Source organism: Micropterus dolomieu, linkage group LG15 (genome assembly GCF_021292245.1).
Source record: "Micropterus dolomieu isolate WLL.071019.BEF.003 ecotype Adirondacks linkage group LG15, ASM2129224v1, whole genome shotgun sequence".
In the NCBI taxonomy this organism is placed as follows: Eukaryota; Metazoa; Chordata; class Actinopteri; order Centrarchiformes; family Centrarchidae; genus Micropterus; species Micropterus dolomieu.
The window spans coordinates 21,638,156-21,666,096 of NC_060164.1; the positions used below are offsets into that span (position 1 = coordinate 21,638,156).

General features: G+C 37.9%; 3 protein-coding genes across 7 annotated transcripts in view; 2 read left to right on the plus strand and 1 right to left on the minus strand.

Moving 5' to 3' along the window:
• Positions 1-11,406, minus strand: part of si:dkey-174i8.1 (arylsulfatase I) — a 38,643-nt gene extending 27,237 nt beyond the window's left edge. For all 4 annotated transcript variants that reach the window (XR_006828443.1, XM_046071338.1, XM_046071339.1 and 1 more), the window contains exons 1-3: positions 11,046-11,406; positions 9,052-9,293; positions 7,458-7,687 (exon numbers count right to left, since the gene is read on the minus strand). The gene's annotated coding sequence lies outside the window, so the exon portion shown is untranslated. The remainder of the gene's footprint in view (positions 1-7,457; positions 7,688-9,051; positions 9,294-11,045) is intronic.
• Positions 6,785-9,877, plus strand: myoz1a (myozenin 1a). Its single transcript, XM_046071342.1, has 5 exons — positions 6,785-6,869; positions 7,462-7,649; positions 7,909-8,176; positions 8,825-8,984; positions 9,065-9,877. Exons 1-5 carry the CDS (start codon positions 6,785-6,787, stop codon positions 9,297-9,299), a joined length of 936 nt encoding a protein of 311 aa, XP_045927298.1. The 3' UTR covers positions 9,300-9,877.
• Positions 11,011-27,893, plus strand: hhat (hedgehog acyltransferase). 2 transcript variants are annotated; one of them, XM_046071340.1, is made up of 12 exons: positions 11,011-11,162; positions 11,998-12,146; positions 12,246-12,310; positions 12,588-12,701; positions 12,796-12,990; positions 14,198-14,410; positions 14,756-14,930; positions 15,703-15,853; positions 17,569-17,604; positions 21,919-22,120; positions 22,604-22,748; positions 27,383-27,893. In XM_046071340.1, exons 2-12 carry the CDS (start codon positions 12,026-12,028, stop codon positions 27,475-27,477), a joined length of 1,512 nt encoding a protein of 503 aa, XP_045927296.1. In that variant the 5' UTR covers positions 11,011-11,162; positions 11,998-12,025; the 3' UTR covers positions 27,478-27,893. The 2 variants fall into 2 exon arrangements, with proteins under 2 accessions (XP_045927296.1, XP_045927297.1); XM_046071341.1 differs by lacking the exon at positions 11,011-11,162 and adding an exon at positions 11,542-11,673.
• Positions 27,894-27,941: the final 48 nt, after the last annotated feature.

Sequence of the window (27,941 nt, forward strand, 5' to 3'; positions counted from 1 at the left end):
AAATACCATCTAAACAGAGTCTGTACTGAATATTCTTTGAAACTTGAAATGTCTGAAAGATGTCGAAAATGAATTGTTGTGGTTCTGACCATAGCATTAAATCACTGAAGATGTTTGTTATCGTATGTTGACAGGTGGAGCATCATAAAGCAAAAATAGCTGACTTTTATCTTTGAACATGTAATTCTGTTATTCAGTACATGTCCCATTAACTAATGTGCACAAATGTTTTTTACCCACTCAGAAACCAATGATGACTTCTTGTCCAGGCGTGTTAATTATGCATGACCTGTCGAAAATGTAAAATGTTTTAACCGCCTTGTGCCAAATACCTCTGCTCACTATAGCCAGAGAGAAGTTGCTATCTTTTTAGCACGGATCACATTTAACAAGTGCCGGGGCTGTCACTGAATGTACACTTGTCACTGGACATTATAGCTTACATTAGGCACACCAGAGCCTCCTTAGTATGAGTGTAATCTTCGCAGATATATGTAAATTCTTAACTTTTATTAAACAAATAACACAGATGAAGGAACGTGTATTTTGTTTTGTTTAATTGTGATTTAATCTGAAGTGATGCAAGGGGAAGTTGACTGACTCAGAGGCAGTTTTATTTATAAAATGGTTCAAGAAATGAAAATGGCTGTGGAGAGGGGGAAAAGGCAGTATATAGTTAAGCCAGTTACTGAATGGGGCATGGACCATCATTTCACATAAAGGGTTATGGACAGATGTGGCAGCATGGCAAAACATTGGGACTTCTGAAATATCACAGCCTGTAGTTGAAAGGGTTAAAGGAGGATGGCCAGGAAAGTTTGGTACTTGAATTTTGTTGGTAAAGCTAAAGAAGCTGATGTAAAGAAGCACAGACGTTTAGCTGGTGTCTTTCCGTTAACAATGGTTGCTATTAAAATGTAAAAATAAACACATTTAATGGCTAAATACATTGAGAGACTAAGGAAATGGAAACAAGTAAGAAACAAAGAAATGAATATGTTGTTTTCAGTTGTGTGGGGAGATAGTTTTGTTATTTTCTTTTTTATTACCATTTTTAAAATGCAATTTCTCTTAAAGCTTTTTCTAGTTTTAATAATATTATGTCTGTGAAAAATCTAGAGTATGGACTTAATTACGTTGAGGTGGAAAAAAAATGATAAATACATGTTTCTGAATGTAGATGGATAAAATAATCAGTGTGAAAATGTTTGTAATTATTGCTGAGTAGACGTTTATGCTGAGATACAAGCCATTTTTAGTTGAATAAAATTAAATTTGAAAAGTCTCCTGTTGTCTGGCATGTCTGATTATACACTGCCCCCTGTTGCTGATTGTGTGATCCTGCACTTTTACGCGCATGCATTAAATGATAATATTAATAATTGAACAGTGCAATAACTGTAAATTGCTTTAATAAAAATATGTTTAACTATACACTCAAAGTGTAAAAATGCTTTAGAGCCTGTTTTTACCGAAGGAAAATCACACATACACATTCTCAGTATTTGAGATTATTTTGCGTTCATTTTTATCACAGCATGGCCTTCATAACCTCAAGTGAATATATAATACTCAGTTTTAGCTGATAGAAATTTGACTTAAGATTAATTACAATGTTACAAACAAGTTCCAAGACAAATCCTGAATTTTTTCAATTCTGAGGGTTGTTTCATAAAGCAAGTTTGCTAGTTAAGCCAAGCTTTTTAAAGCCTATTCTGTCCCAGCTCCATAAAGTGTGTATATATATATATATATCTGAGATGGATTGTACACAGGATAAGCGGTTGACGATGGATGGATGGATGGATATATACTGTATATATATATCTCACAGCCTGTAGTGTGTATATATATTTATTTCCACAATCTTCACATTATTTAATTGACAGAACGATAAGGATAAGACCAGAGGAAGAACATTACAACAAGCTGAGCAAACAAAAGCAGAGAAAACAGTAGAAAACCACAATACGCATGCATGCGAGCAGGTCTAGACTTTGCCACTAGAGGTGGCCAGGTTGAAAGATATTTTTTAAAGAGGGAGGGGAGAGAGAGAGAGAAAGAGAGAGATGAATTTGTTAAAAAAAACTGAATACTCTAGCACAGAGCAGAGTGTAATGAAAGTCAGATTCTTCAGTCGCCTTTGTTTATAAATTGAGTTTTTGAAATCCAGGCAGTTCTAACCCCAGAATACGTTCATCCTTTCATCAAATCAGATATACATCACAGCACCAACACATATTTTACTTTAGGTGAGCTGACTGCAGAGAAAAAATGCAATTTCAGGATGCAATTTAGTAGTGTCACAGGACACAGGGATGTCGGATGGTAGTTAAAGAGACCCTCCCTAATTGAAAAATCACAGCATCTAACAGAGGCTAAGTAACCATTAGTAAAACAACAAATGTTTACTTTTTCACTTATTAGAGATGTATCTACATAACAGCAGCAGCAAAGCACTTAAAAAAGTAGAAAAATCACAGCCTTTGGGTAACCACTAGGGCTACATGATGTCTGGCAAATACACATAGTTACTTAAAGATCCACACTTAAGAACCATCCAATCAAGCAGAAATGTGTGCACATACGGTACATAAACTGTGCCATTTCTGCTGGGAAGTTAAGAACTATTTTCTGGCTGAAATGCCTAAAGTAGTAAAATCAGTCTATCCGGGATGTCCTGATATCCTGAGTTACACCTTGAAGGGGCATAGGGGCGACACCTGGAAATCTTATGGGGTATTTTCTTGTCTACATGATCCTTTTCCAGTGCTGTGAAGTCTGTGTTGGACTCTGCAATAAGAAGGGCATTTTGTTGCCAACCCCCACACTCACAGGGTGCCTATATATAGGGCCGTTAATATCCAAACAGGAGGCTATTTATAGAGAAAATAACATTTTGCCAGGAGACTGCTGTAATTAAGGGTATTTATTCTTAATTTAACTGCTTAAAAAAGATCAAATATAAAAATTTAACTGGCTTCTCCGCTTCTGAAAAACTCCTATTTCAAGATTTATTGAACACTCATATACAGTGTGTAGTCTTCATAGCACTTTTGTATACAATAATACAATAACAATAATATATAATAATTTCTAGTAACAGAAATAGAACTACAGTAAAAAAGCTGCATCGACCCTTAATATCTCCCTCTTTCTATGAAACCTATTATTTGGTTGCACTCATTTGTAGTTCCTTAACAAAATATAACGAACAAAAAACAAAACAATATAGAAACAGGATGATTTGATTAAAACACATTGTGAGCAAAAGCAGCTACTGAGATAATAAATGCACAAATAAAAATCAGCCAGATCAAATAAGTGATTTGAGGGAGGACATGGACAGTACCATATCAAGCATGTTACTCCAGAGCCAACAGGGCCCCAGACAATAAAGGATTGATTGTCTCTTTACTTTTTTAAAGACATCATGTGGTCAGAAGCATGACTGAAAACATGAACACGAAAATGTTCTATTTTTATTGTCTCCTCCAGAGCACAAGACCAGCACCAATTAGACCAACTTTCAGAGAAAGCTCTTCCTCAGGATTATATTGCATGCATGTTTGACAATCGTGTTCCTCATAAATATGAGTATGCAATATCATTCATGCACAATATAGTTAATAAAACTATATTAAATCTTTTTGACCAAACAAATACTTTATTCTATATCTTGAGATCTATTTAGTCTGGATTACAATAGGTTAGCAGAATTACTATAATAATTAATGATAAATAAATGTACAAAGCCTTGCGCTATGACATTTCAGCAGTATACAGTAAGACATACTTTTCTGATCATAATTTTTAATTTATTTTTATTAACCTCTAATAAAAATATAAGTGGTTCTGCAATTACTTTAATGTGGTAGAAAAAACTGCTACCATTAAGGACAGTGATGACATGTCCTCCATATGTTTCTAAGAAGTAACACATGATGACTTTTAAATAAATAAAATAAAAGGATTTAGGGTTCGCGTTGGGGTATTTTTCCATCAGAGTTTCACTCAATTGGCATTAAGTCTTTGAAACAACAATTAGACCATCATGTTTAAAAAAAATATGCTGACGTTTTATGGTGGCTAGTCAAAATCTGTATTTACATTGTTTGTTTGTTTGTTTAGTAATTATCATAAAACAATAATTGTACACATATCACAGTGTAAACGCAAACAGTACATAGTGACTAGTGGCACAGAGGTACTTTGGACTAAGTATTTCAGTATTTTTAAATCCTGGCTACCACCCTGGATCTCAGATAAAATCTTTTTTAATAACTTAATTAAAAAAAATCTTGAATCATTTTTTATAATCATTTTCTTGGTTTGCTCTTAAAATAAACACAATCACAAAGGATACTACACAAGAGATGCATTATCTGTCATTGCATGCTTTGACATACAAACATTGCTAGAGTATCTGACAGCTATGTCTCCACATGTCCATCATGTCAAGCTACATGATGCCTCACAGAAACTGAAAATGTGACAATCTAGTGTCAGGTTAGAGTAATTTAGGAAGTAAAGGAGCTAACCCTCACTTTGAAACACAAAGTGACATATGCTTAACCTTAAACCTGCACTGTGCACTAGTACATACTCCACTCTCCCTCTCTCTCATCGCTCTGTGTCCCCCAAACACACCCCAAGAGTCCTTTGAGGTTATCTTATAACTGAGTTCTGTTCCCCTCTTTCGTTGCTACTAAATATAGGCTTCTGAACCATCTGTGAGAATGATTTTGTTCCCTTAATATCCCCATCAGCACTTTCAGTTGGCCAACAGAGTCTTCTCCCCTCTGCTTTAACCCCCCCCCCCCCCCCCCCCCCCCCCCCCCCCCCCCCCCCCCCCCCCCCCCCCCCCCCCTATTCATACTCCTAACCTCAACCTCCTCCTCCTCCTGTCTTGACACCAACACTGCTGCCACCCACAACCCCAACCCTCTGGAAGATCTGCCATCTGAGTGTAGGTTGGGTTTTGCACTTCCCGGGACCTGGGTCCAGCCATACGTAGGGTCAGAGACACTGAGGGATTTGTAAACTTGCTATCGAGATCACCAGCATTGAGCCTTGGGTCTCCTCTTCTCTGTTTGGTATTTATAGGTCTGTCTCTCCTCCCAGGATTACAACAAAAACCCGGTGAGTGGATCTGCATCCCATCGGTATGCTTTGTCCTACTAATCAACCAACAGCTTGGATTTAAAGTGTGACTACTACAAAAATTGAGAGAGGAAATAAAGATGTGCAACATGTTCCTGGTCATAATTTCTGTGGGTTGTGCAGCTGATCTCGGGGAAAAGATAACAGAAGAAGATCTCAAAAACTCAGTAAACCAAATCATTACTTTGCTTTTGATGAGAATGCTTTTTGCCTTGCTGCTTTCAGATGTTCTTGATATGTCTTAAAATGACCAAAGGAATGAGTGAATGTGCTGACCACCCCTTTCAGTAGGCGTTGCAGAGATTTTATATGGTGTTACCAAATCCTGACAGGGGGGTGGTAAATCTGAGAGCAAGGGGTCCCTGATCTTGTAGGGAATTAAAAAGGTGTTCAAAACCCTCTTCGTTAACAACTACTCCAGATTTACTCGTGTTTTAAAAAAGGTTCAAACATACACTTTTAATGGTTTTCTGGAGGTGTGCATTGTGGCCATTAAAGTTGTGTCAAGCCCATTTGATAGTCGAATGACGCCATTACACGTCGCTAAAATGTCTTGGCTAGAAATGGCTTTTAAAAATAGCTGCAGAGGGTTGAGTTACAGCCTGTAGATGTGATGTGATGTTTTGCCACTTGCCTGGGCCTTAAAGAAGTGGTTGAGAGCAGAAGGTGACATAAGATAAAGTAAGAAAATACATATCTCACACTAGGGATGCACAACAGGTTGTAGGAAATTTGGTTGTTAATGATCATATGCATGTCATATCTCGACAGATGAGACAAAGTATTACTCCCACTTTTCCCACCTAAACATTCCCATGCAGGCTGCAGATTGGGAAATACAATCAGATGCTATATTACAATCCCGAGGTCTTCATTTTTTCTGCAGTAGAATAGCACTAGAATGCATTGGCCACTAGTTAGTGCCAGAACCAGCATTTGTTTATCTTCACCAGTCTGTGTAGAGATCCTGTGTCCACAAACAGAACGGAAACACACATGTAGCTATATGTTTTCTTTGGAGCAGACATCTGTTTCACTCGGGAATGTGTGGAATCTGAGGGCACTGACATCCCCAATGAACTTGAAAAATGAGCAGAGCCTATACTCTCTGTCTGTCTGATACAATCAGGTCCTGTGGTTTCACATTCAGGGTTTGTTGGTGTGGCAGGTGTTGATGGTGATGTTGATAAGTTGGTGCAATGGTTGGAGATGGTCGCAATTGTGTGAAATGTATCTTAAAACTGAAGGAAAAACACTTAGTTCAGTGCATTTCACCCTTAGTCTCTGCAGCTATGCAGATTTAGTCATATTACTTTCAATTCATTCTTTTGAAAAAGAACAATGTTATATGAAATATATTTTACTTTATTTCGTACAAACTTTTCTGAAATAAAACAATGTTATTGATCAATTTAATATAAAGAATGTCAAATTCTGGAGAAGCCTTGACATTACATTTACATTACATTTTTTTCTCTTGATAGAAAAAGGTCCACTGACATTGCTTCCATCTGAATATGTTCGAGCACATGTTTAGTTTCAACTTAGAGTTGTTTTTTTTGTATGTTTCTAACCCCATGTCATTCCTGCTAACACCACGTTCTTTCCTAATCCTCCAGTCATGCCTCTAGGAACACCTGCCCACCTAAACAAGCGGAAAAGGCTCACCAAGATCATAACAGACCTATCACATATCACTCAGGATGGTAAGGCTGGCGTGAAATCACATGAATATGAAACCAAATTTCCATATGCTCTGTACAGCTCTTTCATATAAAGACAGAATACATAAATAGATGGATGATAGGTACTGGTACTAATCTTACAGGATAGATGGGGTGCAGTACAAATTAGCATAAAAAATAACAAAAAACAACAGCAAAACTAATTAACATAACTAAATATATATGATTCTGGGTTGACTTTGTTTAGCTAAAATAATTAAGGTATTTTGATCAATCAGGATGCTGTTTATTTTTAAGTGGGAAGTCAAAACTTTAGTCACATTATCTTGGGAGGAATGCATGCACATAAATATTATTATATTATTATTATTATATAATAAAATATTGTAGGCGTCATTAATCAAGCAAACATTTAAACATCTGCTATTTTAAAGGCTGTGGCTATAATAATGTCAGTATAACACCCTCTATCACACAAGATTGATTACTTAAGTTTTGTGTAATTTTTATCTTAATTAAATTTTTTTATTTTTATTACGTATTCCTCTTTGGCATGTCACTACTCTGACATTTCTAAATGTAATGCTCCTTTGTTTAAATGTCCCTTACCTAGAATATGAGTCAGAGCCAGAGGCATCTGAGTTCGACCTGGGAACAAAAATCAGGACTCCCAAAGACATCATGCTGGAGGAGCTTTCCCTGCAGAACAACCGTGGCTCCAAGATGTTCAAGATGAGGCAGAAGAGAGTGGAGAGGTTCATCTACGAGAACAATCCTGACATCTTCAGCAGTGAGTCTATGGTGAGAGCGGAGCTCGTGGAAAAAATCCAATCACTTCTCTGTAATTTCAAAAACAAGAATTCACAAATGTTTTTAATTGTCTGGAAGAAGATAACGGCCTCCAATACACACTCATTGTGCTTAGTAATGCTTGTCAGGTATACCTTCAAGTAATGCTTGTCAGGTATACCTTCAAGAAGTTGAAACACGATTATTCAGCAACTACAAATAAACGTGCTGTGTAGCATATGGCTGGTTATATTGATCATATTTCTTTCAGGACAACCTCCAGAAGTTTGTTCCCTCTCTGGGAGGTCAAGTGGGAGGAGACATGATAAATGTTGGTGGGCATTTTGTTAGCAAACAGCTGCATTTTGGAGGGATACTTCCCGGAGGAGGGGCCCCTGTGCCTCCTCCAAAGCCTGGAAGCAAAGGAGCAAGAGCAGGAGGAGCAGGAGGAGCAGGAGGTGCAGGAGGTGCAGGAGAACTGGTTGGGGGTGACCATGGGAAAGGTGGCGAAGGAGCTAGTGAGTGGTCTCCACTAAAGGGTTGGTATCATTTGTTTGGCAATTTTAAGAGGATGGTGTTTCATGGTTTTAAATATGCATTCACAAAAAAGTACATAGCTGCTGAGATGTACTTGATTTTTCTTGACTGATAAACACAATATTTTTAACTTTATCATTCACAATAAATGAATGGGTGGTGGTAAATAAATCAACACACAAATATATATGAATGTACACATAAAGATGTAATTGAATAATTACACCTCTAATCCAGGAAGATGGACTTAAGTATTAGTAGAATAATCATTCTTCTTATAACTGTACAGTAAAATGCCATCTTAAAGAGTAACTTAACACCCCCTGAAAATCTTGTCTTTGCTGACCTCCAGTGGTTTATCTTCTCACCTGGCTGTACTGATGGGTGTGGTTATAGGTGCAAACAGACCACATTTCAGAGGTGAAACAGGATTGAAACTTTCAACAAAAGAGGGCTGCTTTTCAACCTGGTGTTAAGTTTCTCTTGATAGGAATAGTTCAACATTTTGGGAAGTAGGCTTCGTAGCTTTCTTGCAGACAGTGAGATAGATACAACTCTCAGGAAAGGTTGGAAACAGCTCTCCTGGCTGTGTCCAAACTACTAACTCTAGTTGAGGGTGTCAAATGCTCTAGTAGTGATCTTCTTCACAGGAGGTGGAAGTGATGACGCAACTAAGATTCATGTGAAGACATACATTTCGCCATGGGAGAAGGCCATGAAAGGTGATGCAAATCTGGTAGCAACTCTGAAAACTGCAATGCCTGGTCCCACTGAGAAAAAGGACATCCGCAAGTACAAAAGCTTCAACAGGTATCTCCCTGTAGGCTTGACTTTGTATGCACTTTGTGACGAACAGGGGCTTCAATAATCTTCTCACCTTGCTTTGCTAGGACTGCCATGCCCTTTGGAGGCTTTGAGAAGGCCAACCAGTTCATGAAATTCCAGCTGCCAGAAGCTGAGGCAATCAAAGAGGAGCCTGAACCTGCAGTGGTGTACCAGCATGACATCGGCTGCCGGCCTTCCTTCAACCGCACTCCCATTGGCTGGGTGGGCAGCAGTGAACCCAGCAGCATTCATATGGAGATGGATGCTGTGCCCTTCGATGGAGAGACAGACGAGCTGTGAAAAAATATTCATACTGTGATTACACTCACTGTGCACAGACACATACACACACGCACGCACGAATGCATGTATAATCCTTAGCAGGCACACGCACGATAGACAAACCTACAGTTAACTGTTAAATTGATGAATTTGAATCTCTGAATGGATAACTGAAAGCGTACATGAAATGTGGTCATGTTCTCATTTTGCTCTGTATTTGGTTGTAAGGCAAAGAAACAAGACATAGAGATTATGGGGAGATGAAACATCAAACATTTATTTGTTAAGTTCATTCGCTGAGCCTAAGCACTCCTTTGATTTGTCAGAACAGTTGGAGAGAAGTTGCAGATGTAGTCAATGAGGAAAGAATGTATGAAGGACAGATTTATGCTATGTTGCTGTTTTGCACGCTGTCTTGTTGTTAACTTGTTACCATATTTGTTATTTCCCAGCGCCTTTTTTGTTGTTAAGATTCTCTGATAATTTGTTGAGCTATGAAAACCCTACACACCTGTCTAATTCAGGATACATGCATAGAGTCAGTTGCAGATCCATTAACATACTGTACCAACACACTTTCTCCGCAATAAACCATTTCAAACTGTAACAACCCTATTAAAATGTCAAGTGAAATCATTTTGTGTGAAAATCCTTAATAATTAAAATACATTTGTATGCAAAAGCAATCATTTTAAGACATGAAAAGCTATCTTATAAAAAGTAGGGCTGCAACGGTTCTGGAACCGAGACCGAGACCGAAACCGTGACACAAAAGTCCATGGTCTCGTGTCGCGGTCCCAAGGGACAGAACCATAGACTGTATAGAACCAAGACACACCAGCTCCCTGGACTATTGAGCTTTAATTTAGACTGTGTAAATGTGGCAGCAGTGGCCGGTGAGTGGATGGTGGCGTTTTAGCAGTGTAAAACGTATTTTTATTTCTAGGAGGTTATTCTAGTTTATTTTCCACCTTATTTTAGTGTTGATTCATTACTTAAATCTGCACCCCTTTGCTTCGCTTCTCTATATTTTCTCTATTTTATTATATAATAAAAAGGAATTATTCTAGGAAACAGTTTTTTATTATTATATCAGGGTATCAAGTTGTATCAAGTTACATGATGTTTATTATTTATTTGTATGTTACTATAATTATTGCTTCCAATTTGTTAGTTCACATGAAAGATTTAGGCTAAAACCATTTATCACTTCGATACTGTAAAATACTTAATTACTATCCCTCTAATTAATATTCCTACATTCATAATTTTACTTAAGTAAGTACAATAGTATGAGCATCCAAATGTACCTTAAATAAGATAAGGTAAAGGTAAAAGTACTATAAGAGTATTACATTATGTCACGGGATTATTATTATTATAGATGCATTATTGTGTTAGTAGCATTTTAATGTTTTAGTTGGCTGAGGCGGGACTAATTTTAAGTAGTTCATTGCTGGGTAGTTAAATAATTTGATTAAATACATTATATTTTAAAATAAAACGTTCAAATATTTGTAGTAGTGAAATGGAACTACAAAGTGGCATAAAATGAAAGTGACATAATCAACTGCAGTACTTGCTCTTAGTATTTCTTTCTATTGCTATCTACTATAGCATTTCCTATAGTATTTCTTTTCACCTCTGGCTAAAACCTACAGGATATCCAGTAGACCCACTCCTGCACAGTTGGGGGCGGTGATGCTCTAAAAAGTCCTCTGTCTTCATGAATAAAACAAGGAAAAAGGAAGAAGAATACAGTACCTTTGAATGCTGCAGACCGGTGGCGTATTGACGTTGTGTTCCTACGGTCCAAACGCTTTCTGACAGCGCAGTCTACAATTTACAGCAACGCAATGGACACCAGCCCATTTTTATTAGGTAACTTCTTCAAATGATTAGCTAGCGCAGTTTAGCTAACGTTAGCTAACTGGATTGCTTACGGGCTTTTTCAGGTAAACGAACAATATGGGAATAAAACAAATGGCACGAAAACGCCGACTTGGTCTTAGTGGTCTCTTCATAATCTCAAATGCCAATGCGATCAACTTCTCCACGATGCTAAGTTAACGTAGCTGGTTTGGTCACTTCAGACTGTAGCTAACGGTTACTGTACTTTGTCCGTTTGAACTACGTCATAGTCATCAGCGACTGGGCGCAGTGTTACCTAGCAACGACAGTAATCGCTACTACCTGCCGATTTGTTGATTCCTGTTGGTTAATGTTTTGAAAAACCTCACAAACCTTAACGCAATTTTGTGTTTTTTGTTAAAATTGCACTTAGAATTATGTCTTGCCCCATGTGATACTACATAATGTTAAACATTACAACAGCATGTTTCTGTTGCCATTCGCTACTTTAGTCAACAGCGACGCACCAGTATGTTTGAAATTATGTTTTGAATCCAGAATATTTTTGAAGGAAAGACTCAAATTAGCACAGATTCCCATGAACAAATATATTCCCAGGGGTTCCAAATATTATGGTGCTAACAATAAAACATTTTAATACAATCATATGTCGTTTCATTTATTTAAATATATATTTAATGTGTATGGTGCTGCAGTATGCTGGTACAGCACCATAGTTTCGTTTGATAAAGAAATCCCTGCAGGTTGTTGATATCTGTGTGATTACATTTTCATCTAGCTTTTATTGAAGAGAGACATTGTATGATTTTAATTACATTTAAACAACTCAATTTTCTGTTTTTAGGTGCTCTATAGCACAGTGACATTTCCTGATGAAATCTAAATCAAAGGCCCAGTTGGCACCCCTGCCATGGACAGAGATCCTTGTGTATTGGGTGCTGTCCTTTGGCTCTCATCTGTACTCTTTCTACCAACTCCACAGGTTCTCCAAAGGTAAGGTAGGTAGATAGATAGTTTGTGGTTATGTTAGTTCAATCAATTCAGAAGAAAAGGTTAAGAAAAATTCCTGTTATTTCCTGTTTTGTACCTTAGAGCATGAAGCAGGATTACAGAGAGAATTCCAGTTGGAAAAAGGCCTTCTTAAGGGGTTTCAAAGGGTAAGTTCAATGTTGACATTGCTGATTAAAAGCCCAATCCTAACCAACATTACGGTTCATTTTACTGAAAACAAATGTGTTGTTGTAAGTCCATAGTGTACAGCCCTAATTTAAGATATTTTGTTTTCACAGAAACTAAAAAGGCTTTTTTAAAATTAAAAACAAAGACTATCCATTTTGTTGATACATAGCAATTAGAGCGCTTAACACATTTTGACCGTTCAAAGCCTTCTAACATGTTTTAAAGCCTTATGGTGAAGTTAGTTGCTTTTGTCAGGACCCATCAGACTTTGAGTGGAGTTTCTGGACTGAATGGGCTAAGAAGTCTTTGCTGTGGACTCTTTTTGGTCATGGTGTCATATCGAGATTGACCAGCATCTTTTACCCCAAGGTAGGAAGCGGCTGCCACAGTACTCTTAAGTAATATATTGCTGTTAGGTGGCAGGTGTTTTAATGCAGCACATTTATTATGTTTTCTCCAACAGTTTAGGGTGCCAGCGCTTACGATATATGGCCTCTTAGCAGCCAGCTGTGTGTTGGGGATTAAAGGTGTTAGTGTGCTGCTGGTACATCTGGGCCTGTGCTTTTCAGTGGCCCAACTACGAAAGCCTGCTGTGTCGTGGGCCTGTAACCTGCTGCTGCTCTCCACACTTAACTTCCAACCACTTCAAGAGATCCAGGTGGGTTGTATCACCTGGATTATACTTGCATATAACTAAATATGACTAAATCTTGCATTAAAATGATAAAACAGACAAGTAAAAGATAGGTTGCAAAAAGTGAAAGGGTTAGGTTAAATATGTTTTTAAATGTTGTTTGCTTCACACACCTCTATGAAGATTTAGGGGGAATGAGGTGCACTTGTTTGTGTCTTTATGAATTTTCCATTTACTATGGTACTAGAGGTACATTTTTAGAATCACTGTTAAATCAGATTTTATTCATTGTTTCGCCTACCTATTATCACTAAATGTCATATTTGCAAAGAACACAAGAGGGCGCATGATATTAAGGGGACGTACAGCCAATTCGCCACTCAACTCCTTTAATCTATGTACATATCACAAGATAAAAATTCAATGAATTTATTGACACCATAAGTATCAAGCAGGTCATTTCCATTATTCCCTAAGGGTTAGCTCAGTGTCTTCCTACAAACATTTGAAAATAGCTACCATCGAAAGGCAATTAGAGACAGTCCTCAGAGAAAAATGTACTGCTGTGAAAATGAAAGAAGAGCCACAACAAAGTGAGATTTTACTAAACATCCTTGAATCACAGACTCCAAAATATTATGAAATAATGTGACTTTAGGAACCTTTTTCCATTCACCTCTACATTGATTGGTTACTAAGGACATTGATTCTTAGTATTTCACTATGTACAGGGAATAAACCTGTGATCTAAAAACACCCTTTACCTGCACAGCACAATTTGACGCACCAAGCATGGTTAGAGCCAGCTATGCTCCAGTCACAATGGTTTGACATTTAAATTTACTGTAGTAGGTGAAAAAAACCTGACAGACCTGTGCATACTTTTTAAAATCTGCCTGCTTTCCTCCTCGCCCCCCACGCACACACCACTGCATACAGTTCGGCCCTGTGTTCAACCAGGACTTCGACAACAGAGACATTCCCAGTGCTGTTAAGCAGACCTAATTTAAGCATGTTTATTTGTATGTGTAGACATATTTTATGTGTATGTATCTTATGTTATCTAAATTTGCTGTTATATGCCAATGTTCTAATTTTAATATGTATCATGTTTTGAATTAAGGGCAATTTTAAAAAGCATTTCTGAATTTAGTGTTAAACTGTCACTATTAATATAAGTATTCCCGTGGAATATGTTAAAAATAATTGGCCTTCGCTCTGTATTACGCAGAGAGGCTGGTATAAGACCGAGGAGGAGTACTATCTGCTACTCTTCAGTGTTGCTGTCTGTGGGCTACGCTTCATCAGCTTCAGCCTCGAGCATTGCTGGTGCCCTCTAGACCGTGGTGGCGTTGTGCAGCTCTCTTGGTTATTGTCATACACCTTCTATCATCCTTTTTTTTACAATGGGCCCATTATCACGTACAAAGACTACATTGAGCAGGTAAGAGAGCCAACAAAAGGTTATTCCTGAATAAAACTGCAACTGAAATTTAGTCTAAAATTGCTGCTTTTGTTTTTGTATGGAGGAGGCTGATTGCTCGTAAGTACACATGATCTCAGGTCGCCTTTTTGAAAACGGTAAATATACAACACATCAGTAGTGGGCAATTTACAAGAGGATAATAACTTGAATGTTTCAAATTTGTAGAGAATGGCTGCCATTTATTGGTCTTCTGCACCTTTTAATGCCTGCTTGTTTTCATTCCCATCGCCTGGTAGTTGTTCTTTTAGTAGAGCAGATTCAACCAGCAACACTTAACAACATGCTCACTTTCTACACTTGCAGATGCAGAGGCCTGCTGAGGGTGACAGGGATGAGTCTGCTTTTAGTTACTTGGCGCTCAGATCAGTACGGATCATTCTGTGGTGGTGCATTGCAGAATACATGATCCATGTTATGTACATGCACTCCATCCAGTCTAATGAGACTTACCTAGAAATCCTTCCACCTTGGGCCTTGGGTAAGTCTTTATACTGTATGTATTTTTAACTTTTCATATACAGCACAACATTGTGTTTTAGCATTTATGTGTCCCTGCCACTTCAGACACACATTGAATATTTATTTGAGATGCAGAATTTAAAACTCCATCAGATATGTTGATTACTGACTCACTCATTGGCCTTGATTTTCATTCCAGTCGTCATGATTGATGGTGTGATTTTGTTTGTATTTTAATTAAGTGACAGGACTGGTGTCTGACAATAACTTATTATATTTTACGTCCTCTCACAAGTTGAAGGCTTACTCAGCCAGGTTACCCTCTATTAGCCCGTTTGTGTGTTAATGTCATTTATGCAGGTCGCTGCTGTGGTCTATAGATACTCTGCATGCATACCCTCATGTTGATTATGTTTTAGACCTAAAGCACTTCTGGGATTATATCACTAATTCATTCAGTCAGTCATTTACTTAGTCAGAGTTGTCCTATCTGCCTCATAGTTGTCTAAGCAGCTATGGATATTTCTATATACATATAGACAAACTGAATCATTATCTTTTACAGGCCCCCTTTTTGTAATTCTGCTTAACAAGTTCTCAGAATCTCATCAAGAAGTGTTTTATGGAGTAGGCTATAGATTGTAAAGCCATTTGAGGCAAAACTGTAAATTTGGCCTATATAAATAAAATTTACTTGACTTATAAGACAGGAAAAATCTCTTTTGGAAGTACAGAGCTTGTCTTAATTATTCAAATAAGAAATATTAGTCTTGTTTTTTCCCCTGTCACAGGCGGTCTGGCCCTGGCCCTCGTCCAGTTCTTCTATGTGAAGTATCTGATACTGTTTGGCCTTCCATCCATGCTGGCTACTTTGGATAAACTAGTTCCCCCAAAGCTTCCTTGTTGTGTCAGCATCATGTACAGTTTTACAGGGATGTGGAGGTAAGATCATAACCAACCGACACCACCGACATACAGTAAATAAGGTTTGATCTCGGAGCATTCCAACACTTAAGTGACTGGAAAAGCTACTTTATTGTATACGTTTTTGATTCAAATTAAATAGTTAGAAATAATAACATTAAAAAAGTCCACTGAAAGCTGCCTCCAGATCCCTCTGGCTGGTTAGGCCATATGTTTGTGGAAAGCCCTGCTCCTATATATCCTTAAAGACAGTGCCCTAAATTCTCACTTGGTGACATTCAGACTGGTCGCAGTGAAATCCACTGTCATTACTGGCAATCAGAATGACAGGTCAAATCTATTTTATTGAAGAAAAACAGATTGAGTGAGTGAGCAATGCTCTTTAACCCTCTTGAGTTTTGCTGAAATGGCAACCTATAGACCTGTTTCATCCAGATTTTATTGTGCTATCAATCAAGGTCCAATTGTGTATACTTGGTTAAGGGATTTGGTACATGAGTTTCAGGTTTCAGTGATTGGGTTTCAAGTTCCAATTTTAGTGTGTAAACAATTGTGAAAAACTGTAAGATCATGTGACCGTTTTGTTACAAAGCAAAGGTAAAAGACTATGCCTGGTCTATGCAGAAGGGGTCACAATTGCTCAAGTTAATGAACACACACATTGCAGTGCCCCTTACACAGGGATAAAGCTCATTAATCAGCAAGACTTCATGTATAAAAAGGCTTGAGACAACAAAGTTTCCACTGCTTGGAAAGATAGTTCTGGACATACAGGTATATGCAATGGTAAACATTTTCTGTCACAGTGCCATTTGTGTTTAGTGTTGAGCTCCTCTGATGCACACCACTTCTGGACAAAGACTTCAGGCTGCTACACTGCAAATATTTTAAATCCCATCTTGGTGATGATTAAGCTGTAGGATCAATCTGGAGGCTTCAGTTTGTGGTGCCGTTGAACTGAATTGTATTACACTGACAGGTGTTTATATTATTTTGTCCACCCCTTTTATATTAATGAGGGTTGGCTAAATAACACCTAAAAAAAAACACAGCGCCCTATAATGCAAGACGGTTCAATAGCATCCTCCAAAATAATGATAATAATAACAGTTTTTTTTGTAGAGCACTGTTGAGAACAGATGTTACAAAATTCTTTATATCAGGCATAATTAAAATAAAATAGTGAAAATTTAACATCAGATAGTAAGCAAAATAATCATAAAGTTGAGTCAGCAAAAATTAAATTACCAGCAAGTGTAGAGTATCACAGCAGTTTATGCCACTTTCTCATCGCTGTGTTCTTAAATGTAATTAACAATGAGAAAATGCTCTCCGAATTTAGAACACATACAATTGAGGTGGAAGGCAGTGTGTTTGGTTTTGCAGGAAAAATACACTGGTGATAGACTAGATCGACCAATGTGCTGACACCGATGCACACCAATCCAGCCTGTATGTGCTGAGCAGGCCAATGTTGACAACATTGATGGAATGCATAAAACTGTCCACTGACATCATTGACAAAACCGCTTCAGTTTATAGGCAAGGTTGCAAAAAAAGAATGAAAAAAAGCTTTTTTTAATCTTCTCAATGACAAACAGCAAGCACACAAACAGACAGGCATCATACAGGACAAACTGCACACGCTTCAGTTTATATGAACCCCAGTGCACAGGTGTTTCTTACTCAGTGCTATATTATTATGTAAATGTTATCCTTTTTTTCACTCTCAGGCACTTTGACGAGGGCCTGTATCGATGGCTCATCAGGTAAGAGGCACTTCATGAGCAGTGGACAGACTAATTCAGATGTTAATGCTTACTAAAAATGTGATATGTCATTTAAATCAAATAATAGCTCTTAGAATATATATCTGTCTAGTCTGTTCTGTCTGTCCAAAATGTTTAATCCGTCTGTCTATCTATCTGGCTGACTACTTATCTATCTAATCTGTTTTATCTTTTTTCTGTCTAATCATACTGTATCTGTTATTTATTGCGCACTTATTGTAAATTTCCTACAGGGCATTAAACTTGTCAATTAAATTTTTAAAAACTTAAAAGAAGGTTCTTCAGCTGCCTGCCCGCATGTTTTATCATAATGGACAAGGATGCTGTATTTGCATGTAGGCTTTCATGATCATGAGGTTTCATGTTGTTTAGTAGTTCCTCTGTTGTGTTACTGTTCCCACACCCTGGAGAAATGCCTCCTTGTTTAATATGCGCATATGTAAAGGAAGCATTACGTGTTTGCTCACTTGTACTTTAGACAACGCACATTATCAGTTCGTCTGCTTTTAATGATGCACACTTGGCTGAATGCAGCCTATTGGGGGTTTATGGTCCGCTTGGTAGAGGCGGGTTGCTACGTTAAGGCAACACTACAGATGCACGGTTGTCAGAAACCACATTGTTATATTCTGTGAAAACATTCCCTTGTCTTGGTTATTGTTCGCTAATTAGTTTTTGAGTTGACAGGGTTTTTTTGGTGGTGTTCTACATGTATGATGGTTTATACTACATGTAAATCTGCTTTTCAGATGTTAAAGATGAGCTTAGAATGAAATGTGGCATATCGGACTGTTAAAGTGGCTGCAAGTAATTTGCTAAATATACCACAATTTAAATTGCAAATGCAAGTTTCCATTCTAATCATTGCCTATTGAAAATTGTTTTCCCCTGCTTAATGGCATCACTTGTAATTATCTTACTGCAGATGCAAAATGATACGCATGACACAATGCCCCGACGTTCTTGCTTGTAAAAGTGCTTTTAAAGAGGTTTTAATGCAGTTCTGAAATTCTGCTGAAATTGTCTGAAGAGCGCTAGATGAGTGCGTAGGTGTTAAATGATGTGCTCCACATGACTCACTGACACCTCGTCTCCCTGGGCAGCTAAGTGGCTCATTCTTCGCCCATTCCTTTGTCTCGGGCTCTCTTTTTCACACACACATCCAGTTATTGACCAACAAAAGATCTCTTACCGGCTGTTTGATTAAGTTATTACAGTTGCGAATGAGAAGGAACCTGGAAGAAATCCTGGGGAAAATGAGTTGTAAATAAATAAGTAGAGGCAATGGATTTGGTTTGGGGGTGGGGTGGGGGGTGGAGAGGGTCAGCATTTAACGTGTGATTGCACTTAAAGGAAGAAAGATCGAGTACACCGTAGAGTCTCTATAGAAACCAACAATTCTCACCAATTCACATTCCTACTGTCAGTCTTTAAAGCCTGTATGTTGCTTGGACCATCTGCTTGCAGCAGGCAGGTGTTACATAACACGTTGATTATTCAGGGTATTAATGTATATCAAAAAATTATCATATTTTGATTAACATCTGTTTAGCATCCATCTACATCTGACTAATTTAAATGGATGGATAGGTACTCAGTATGTTTAGGTATTCCATTTGTTCTTGCTCTAACACTGGTTCCTCTCCATCTGTTTTCGCACATACTTTCATCCTCCAATATGGTCAAGCTGGCTGGCCACTCTATTTAAGGCTCAGAAAATGCTGGCTCATCTTTCAGGAACATTGATTAACCACAGGGTGACTGAGATAATTAGTTTTCAGCTCAGCAACACTAGACAGAATAGGATGTTTGTTTGTAAGTGTGTTGGAGTGATCTAGCATGTTGGCACTCCCAGTACCTCTGGGACAGATGAGGTTCTCATAACATCTGAGACATGTTTTCTTCGCGACATGCACCACATTCTACGATTTATGGGATATTATTCACATCAAGTGGGCTATCACATGAATATACAACTGCTATTTTTAGTCCACGTGAAGTGTAATCTCATTTAAACCACAGTAAAATGACATGTTTATGTCATATGTAAGATATTTGCTGTTTGATAAATTACCTCAGGTCTATTTCCCAGCTGCCTTTTGTCTCAAAGATTTTAGAGAAAGTTGTTACCAAATGGCTCAATACCATCTTAACTGAACACAACATTTGAGAGAAATTCTAATCTGGTTTCCGTCAGAAGCATTAACCTGAACAGCTCATAGGGTCTCCAATTACATACTGATGTCTTCTGAGGCGGGTCAGTGCTCTGTTCTGGCGCTGCTGGATCTTATTGCAGCTTCTGTAGATCACCGCATCCTGACTAAAAGGCCATGGGTGGTTGTCACTGGGAGCGTTTTTCTGTGTCGCTGGGTCATTACATGTCTGAAACTTCTGTCTTGGGCCCCATTTTATTTTCTTTATATATGCTCCCCTTACGTCACATTATTAGCAAATTTAAAGCTGTCTCCTATCACTGTTATGCTGATGATATCCAGCTGTATGTCTCCTTTAAGCCTAATGAAACTGACAAGTTGACTGCACCGGACAACTGCTTGACTGTCATTAATAGGGATGTCACGAGAACCGACACTTCGGTACCATGTCGATGTGCATGTCTGTACTCGTTTTGCTAGGTACCGAAGGTACCGAAGAACCAACACATGAAAGAGTGGCAAGTGCAGCTGCAGCCACAGCTCCGCCTTGACTTGTAGGAATGAAGTTAGTTTCGCGGCTGTTACCCTCAATAGCTTGTGTCAAAGCCTCGATATTTCAATTTCTCACAGTTGGAGAGCTAATTTAGGCAGATGTTTCACAGTGTTGATCACCTAAAAATCACCAAAGTTGATGATGCAGTTTGCAGCGCTAAGAACTGAATGTCTGTCGAACGCTCCTGTTACTGTGGGTTTTGGTTATGGACTGTCTCAAAAGTGCAATACCGTCCATTTTAATCATCAATAACGTTTTTGTTTCTCAATATAAAAATATCAGAGAACTGCTAATATAGAAAGTCATCATCCTTGAACATTTCACACCTGTGAGTTTGTTAAGAAAAGTTAAGAAAATTAAGTAATTATTTTTTGATTAATTGCAAGGTTGTAATTTCAATAGCCTGCTCATTTATGAATATATTAAAATCAAATCACCTCTCATCTGTCCTGGACATCCTCTCACAACTTTCACAGCAGTTAGTTGTTTTTTGTAATGTTCAAGTTTTTATTAAAAGACTGTATTTTGAAGTATATGGGATTTGTTATGTTGTTTCTATTTTGTACCACACTGGAATTGAGGAATGTTACTGGAATCTGTATTGACAACTAAATGGTAACATCCCTAGTCATTAAGGACTGTATGGCTAACAATGTTTTACAGCCTAACACAGACAAGACTGAGGTCCTTATTGTTGCTTCTGACAGCATAGCTCCCATGGTCACTCATTGTATTGGGTTCCTTTCTTCAGTTAAACCTCAGAAATCTTGGTATTATATTTGACTAATCTATGTACTTTGAGCAACACATAAAATCAAGACTCAAATTTGTTGTGTCAAAACTGGAACTTGACATCATTAATATATACAACTACAACAACTCCGTTTTCACCTGCCTCAGCAGGTCGTCCTCGACGATCTACAAATGGTCCAGAATGCTGCTGCAAGGCTGTTGACCTGGTCTAACAGGACAAGTCACATCACACCCATCCTGTCACCGTTAACATTAGCTCCTCGTCAGGTTCAGGATTCAGTTTAAGGTTCTCGTTTTACATTCCTGCATGTTGGAATAAGATTTATTTAATCATTTAGAAAAACAAGAAGGTAGGATCAGCTAAAGCAATAAAGAAACATCAAATTGACGTAGAAAGTGGGTTAAACATGTGTCAAGGGTTTGGTGTGAATCACAGAAACAATTTTGGAATCATTAACCTAGTTTCAGCATTATCACCATCTCAGCAGGATTGATATTCCCTGGAGTGTCTCTATTTTTGTACTGGACGTCAGAGCAACATTTATTTGATTAAAAATCAATGAACATGACATGATAATTTATGTGACAGGCAGACCAATTCATTGGTGCACGTTTGTGCCGTTTTCAAACCCTTTATGTTTTAAATATTTACTTTTCACTGACTGCAGTGCATCTTTGTCCTGTCCTTGCTAAAGATCTGTCTCTTATCATCATTTATTTCCTGTTATCTTGTGTGTTGGACAGGTTATAATCCCCTTTAAAGAGCTGTAAAATTTAAATCATTCTGATTGCATTTAGAGACTGATTCTTTCATGTTATGTACTCACATTCCAGATATATCTATGTGCCGTTGGGAGGTTCACGGTATGGTCATCTTTACAAAATCTTATCCACTGGCCTTGCATTTGGATTCGTCTGCCTCTGGCACGGTGGCCATGATTACTTACAGTACTGGGCCCTAATGAATTGGGCCGGAGTTCTGGTGGAAACTGGAATGAAGTCTCTGTTTGCCTCATCCTTTATTAACTCCATTGTTGTAAGTTTGAAATCCAAACATACATACACCTCTGACAGTGCAAACACATTTGTTTAAAAGTCTACATAGAGATTATTCCATCCAGTTAAGATGTGAGGACATGACATTTTTGCTGTAGTTTGAAAGGGGTTTTAAAGGGGTGATGCGATCTGATTTAATAAAATATCATGCCTGGAGCTGCTACAGTAAGTACAGAAAAGACACAAACTGGTAGGATCCTGTCACATCTAATTGGCATACAGTTAACGCACACATTTTATGTGAGTAAAAGTCATTTTCCAAGACATTAACAATTGACGTTCAGGCTGTTCTTGCTTCTTTGGCCTCTAGTCTTGGGAGAAGTTTCATGTTCTTAAAATAGTAAAATAGTCTGATGGCATCCTAGTTAGTAGTTGCTGTGGTTTTCTTTATTTCTCAGATTTACAATGAAAAAACCTCTTGTGGTTCGCCTGCAATTTACTTATTTATTTACTGATTTCCCAGGAGCAGAATTTCTCTGCGGCAATGGAAAGGCGTTGCATTGCCCTTCTCTCTGCCTTCTCCACTGCCATGCTCATCCTCTCTAATCTGGTGTTCCTAGGGGGTATACATGTTGGCCGAATCTACTGGAAACGTGTCTTCATTCAAGGTAAACTTCCTTCCACAACACTGACTCAATAGGATTTGTGTGTGCCTTTTTTATGTTGCAGGATTGTTTGAGCTGGCATTTATATATTTGTTTGCAATTTGGAGCCATGCGGTCTTTTAATCTGACAGTTTAGTTGCATTGTAGGAGATTTCACATTCTCCTCCAGAGTTGACATCAGCTAAAGATAGAATGTCCAAAGTAACAGCCAGAGAGAAGCCAACTCGCATGGGCATAAAATCATGAATAAAATATTTCTAAAAATATATTTAAAATGGTGCTGTTCACCAAGTCTGCATATTTAGCAGTATTATCAGTGGATATTGATGCTCTGCATCTGTTTATGCATCTGTATGGGCAAACTCTCATAAATAGAGCGACATCTGCTTCATGGTTGTGCCAGTCCCTGTTTTGCGCCAAGTGCCTTTATTTGGCTCATTTGGTACCTAAAGCAACATGGCAGGCTCTCCTGAAGCCTTTCTACGCATGATAAGCAGTCTGAGCTGCACTAGCCACTGGGTTTCGGCAAAGTCAGTGCTCAGCTCAGTTCTGATACGTCATATCATATACTTTATATAATTTAGTATAGGGCTGCTTGATTATAGTAAAAATCATACTCATGATTACTTTGGTCACTACTGAGATCACGATTAAACACGCCACACCCTGGCTGAGAGGGAGTTTGGGCTTTTAGGGAGCCGCTGCTGTAAATGTAAGGGTAATTTACAACACAAGACCAAACAAGAACATCATTGTGGAACTGAGTGCGTTACAATAATCATTTCTTCTCGATTAGCTTGTTTTCATAATCGTTGGAAGCCAAAATTCTAATTGATAATATAATTCGATTCATCGCCCAACCCTTATTTAATAACAAGAAAGGTATTGTATGATCAGGGTTAAAAGTCAAACACTATGAATGTGAACTGTAGGTCCACCAGCAAGGTGCGAAATCCAAACGACGAACACTAAAGCTATCTCTGCCACAAGTTTCAGATTCATCGCTCTCTGTAGAGGTATACAAACATTTAGGAGAATTTCTTTCTTTCAAATTGAATTACTCAATTTGACATTTTACAAAATGTTAAGTCCCTTCTGTTTTACAAAGAAACCTTTCAACTTGTACTTCGACTTATAATCTCTGTTCTCTACAGTCATTGTTTTACTCTTTTCTTTATTGGTTTTTCAGACTAGGACATATTCACTTACGATTATATCACACTGTCTTTGGGCCTTTTAAGGTCAATCCTAAGCATCCCAACGAAGGTCATATTCCAGTCACCTGTTAAGCTGTATTAACAGTAAGGACAGTGTTGGAAGTCTGACAGGCTCACAGCAAATTGTGTGAAACATTAGACTTCTTCTCGCACTCCTGACCTCTTTCACACACACACACACACACACACATCACTGAAGACTTGGTGTAGATAAGTCAAAAGAAACCTAAAAATAAGAACAGGTTTTTTGAGAATACCACTTGTGTTGTTAATTATTCAGAGTAAGAACTACAAACAGAATGTCAGTTTGCTTTTATGATGATTAATTTGGACCATTAAAAAATTAAAAATGAAGATATGGCACTGCCTGATGCTTACCTAAAATTTTTATATAGACCATTGAACAAACTATACTGGAACTGAGCTACCATGCTGTACCAAAACAATTGTTGCATGGGAATAATAAAGTTACTTATAGAATCTAAACCACTTAAATATTGTGTTACTTTCACTGAGCGCTTGTGTTTTTGTGGTTTAAATTGAAAAATAATGCATCCACCAGAAATGCCTAAAGCCATTCCTTGTGTATGCATGTGTCTGCACAGTTGAGGGGGAGTAGTGGTTTGCGATCTTGTGCGATCAATGCTTTTAAATCAGCCTTTCTGGGATTGTTACTGGTGCAGGCATTGGCGTAATTGCACTCTGACCTCTCTGGTACAGACAAAGACAAATTACTATTCACATTGTGTATATGCTGACTAATCCTTAGTCGTATATGCTGACTAAGGATTAGGGCTGCAACCATTTGTCGATTAATCAATTAGTTCTCGACTATGAAAATTGTTGGCAACTATTTTGATAATCAATAAATCACTTTTAGTCTGACTTCCAAATTCTCTGATTTCAGCTTCTCAACTGAATATATTTTCTGGTTTCTTTCTTCCTCTATGACAGTGAACTGAATATATTTGGATTGTGGACAAAATAAGATATTTGAGGATGTCGCTTTGGGAAACAGATTGACATTTCACAATTTTCTGGACCTAACAACTAATCGAATAATCTACTAATCGACAGATTAATTGATAATGAAAATAATCGTTAGTTGCATCCCTACTCACGATGTATGAAGTTGCGTGTGTGTGTGTGTGTTATCTTTGCCACCCATGCCCCCCCATGTAAGATCACTCTAAAGTCATAGTGCTGAGTGACATAGAAAGTTTTTAAAATTGTAAACATACCAGTAGACAGAGTGCTCAATATTTACTCAAAACTACGAATCATCACATTCAATATTATTATAATAACTGGAATAAAAAATGTCTTTTTTTAGTTCAGTTCATTCCTATCTCATTTCTGTTAAGACTGTTAAGAGGGACATATAGTGAATGGTCAGTCACTATTGATCAGTACTTCAGCTTTACTTTGTGCCCTACTACATTATTTACAATTTCCAGTTTGTCATGCAATCTAATTTTAGCTCGGTTGTTTTTTCAAAGTTATAAAGATCATTTACAACAATGTTTCCTACCTAAGAAGTAAATAAGTTACTTAAGCCTCTTTTGAATATATTTAAAATAAGCTACTTTTTAATTGTTTTACTCCAGTAGAGTTTTGACTAGTGCTTTTTTTGTTTGTCTAAGGATAATATCAGTAAAATAATGGTACTTTTACTTGAGTAGGACAATGGATTATTTCCATTTCTGGTTGCCAACACCATGACTTCTAGAAAAACAAGATGCAAGAGTCACACTAGCAGCTTTGTGAGGCTGTACATAGACACAGCAGTGTTTTGAGGTAAATACCAATGTCAGCATCACAATGACGATGCTAACATGATGATGTTCTGCAGGCTTAGTTAATGCATAACACTAAACACAAAGTGCAGCTGAGGCTGGGAATGGCATTACTTTTGCAAATAAAAAGTTTGACCTTGATGATAGCACAAGATGGTAGGACAGGATGTCATCAAAGTCAGTAAGATTCATTTATGGACCATGTATGTCTGTACCAAATTTCATGGCAATCCATGCCACTAGCATGGCAAAACAAAACTATTTCTATTCGTCTAATGATAATGTATCCAGAGAGATAGAGAAGGAAGAGCAAAACCTACAAGATGTCAGTTTCTAATTTACTGAGAAGCACAGTCCCTGATCACTAACCATTTTTATATTTAGCTTTGACTTGCCTCTGTGCAAGTGGCTTTTTCACCTAAACTGAAATTGAAACACTCTGTTAATCAAGTGGCAAAAGAAACTGTGGTGTAATTACAGCACTGGTTGACTAGAGCCATAGTAACTTGCAACTGGAGGAAACAGGTTATTCATTTAACTTTTTCCACTCTCTGTGTCTTTGCCAGGTCTTAGTAATTAGTAGATTTCTGAAGAATGGCAGAGCCTGTTCTAATACTCAGCCAAAAGTACTCACATTTGGCTAGTAGTGTATGCTTCCCCAAGTTCTGCTTTTTTATTTTAGTTTGAAGTAAGTAACGGTAAAAGTTGGATGACTGGTTGGAGAATATATTTCACACTGCGGCTGTTAATGAAATTTACATACCTGCAAAGACAAAACGCAGGGGCATCTTGGCAGCAAGGCCCTGGGCTAAAAGCTTTGAATTATTCATTTAGATGTCAGAAAGGCATAATATTTCAAAGGTGCGCTTTAAAATTGTTCAAAATTTGTCTAATGTGATTAAACTAACACAAATAATTAGCTGCCATTTGCTGAAAACATCATCAAGGCTCTATTTTAAAGACACATGCAAATTATGCTAATTTCCTGCATACTAAAATATTGTGTTGTGCCAACTTCACAACACATCACTTCAGCATACCATAAAAATATTTATCATGACAATATGGCATTTCTAGCTTTAGCCCATGTAACCTTTCTCTTCCGCAGACAGGAAACTGACAGTACAGCTGTGCATAAAGAAGTGTGTATGTGAATTGGATTTTGACATGAATAGAAAAGAATAGACCATTGAAAGGCATTGTGGGTGCAGGTGCAGGTTACTGAGATAATCTGGAGGCAAGCCAATTTGGGAGGAGGTGCAGACAGCTGTCCTTACCTGCCTGCTCGACCCTCTAAGAAGCAGCTATAAATAGAAAAAGAGAATAACTGTAACACTACAGTACAGCAGAGCGAAAACTACTACTACTACTACTACTGTCTCTCTAGCTCTTGTAAAACAATGCAAGTCTTTTGTAGTAGTTACCTTAAAAAAGCATCAGTACGTAGCAGATACTTTTTATCTGATTTAAATTTAATTCATCTGTATTTACAAAGGAAGCTGCCCTGATTCAGGATAAACTAGTGAAGGACTGAATCTGCCGTGAATCCACTTAAGTAATCCAGATTTTTAAAATCTAAATATTTCCTTTTACAGATGAGTATATATATTATATTTCATTTCAGGCTGGTCAACCCTGGCCCCACCTATGCTGGCTTTCCTCTACTGCTTTGCTCAGATTGGACTTGAGTGGACTTCCCACCCAACTGAGTCACCTTGACTTTGTGTCCGAGTCAGAATCCCTGCTACAGGACAACCAGAACAACCTGCTGAGTCCAGGGCCTTGTCTTCACCAGTCCCTGTGGCGAACCTGGCTCGTGGCCACGGAACCTGTCCAAACCTGGCTGAAGTGCAGCTGAGCAGCCACTTTTCACAACCTGCAAGACTGGGCACAATCTGTCTGTAAGCTAAGACTTAAAGGATCAGTGTTGATTCCTTCTGAGGAGAGAGTGTCATGTGCTTGGAAAATTTAAGTGCACACAAACTCTGATAGATATAGATAGAGTGTAATACTGTAAATTCAGGGCAAGCTGCAGTAGCAGCCTTGGCAGTGGCAAGTGGCAAGTTTTCCACCCAATAAGCTTCACTGCATCACTGTTATTCTATGAAACTATAAAAGAAAATATGGACCCTGAATCTGTCTTGGTTATATGCCTCTGATAAGGTATTGCTCAGTGGTGCGCT

What these genes read in the sequence shown, in the direction of transcription:
- myoz1a (XM_046071342.1), top strand. Translation starts at nt 6,785, where the DNA reads ATGCCTCTAGGAACACCTGCCCACCTAAACAAGCGGAAAAGGCTCACC. An exon ending in TGAGTGGTCTCCACTAAAGG is followed by an intron (nt 8,177 to 8,824) that starts GTTGGTATCATT and finishes TCTTCTTCACAG; the next exon opens with GAGGTGGAAGTGATGACGCA. An exon ending in AAGTACAAAAGCTTCAACAG is followed by an intron (nt 8,985 to 9,064) that starts GTATCTCCCTGT and finishes TTGCTTTGCTAG; the next exon opens with GACTGCCATGCCCTTTGGAG.
- hhat (XM_046071340.1), top strand. Translation starts at nt 12,026, where the DNA reads ATGAAATCTAAATCAAAGGCCCAGTTGGCACCCCTGCCATGGACAGAG. An exon ending in TTCTTAAGGGGTTTCAAAGG is followed by an intron (nt 12,311 to 12,587) that starts GTAAGTTCAATG and finishes TGCTTTTGTCAG; the next exon opens with GACCCATCAGACTTTGAGTG. An exon ending in CCTTTATTAACTCCATTGTT is followed by an intron (nt 22,121 to 22,603) that starts GTAAGTTTGAAA and finishes CTGATTTCCCAG; the next exon opens with GAGCAGAATTTCTCTGCGGC.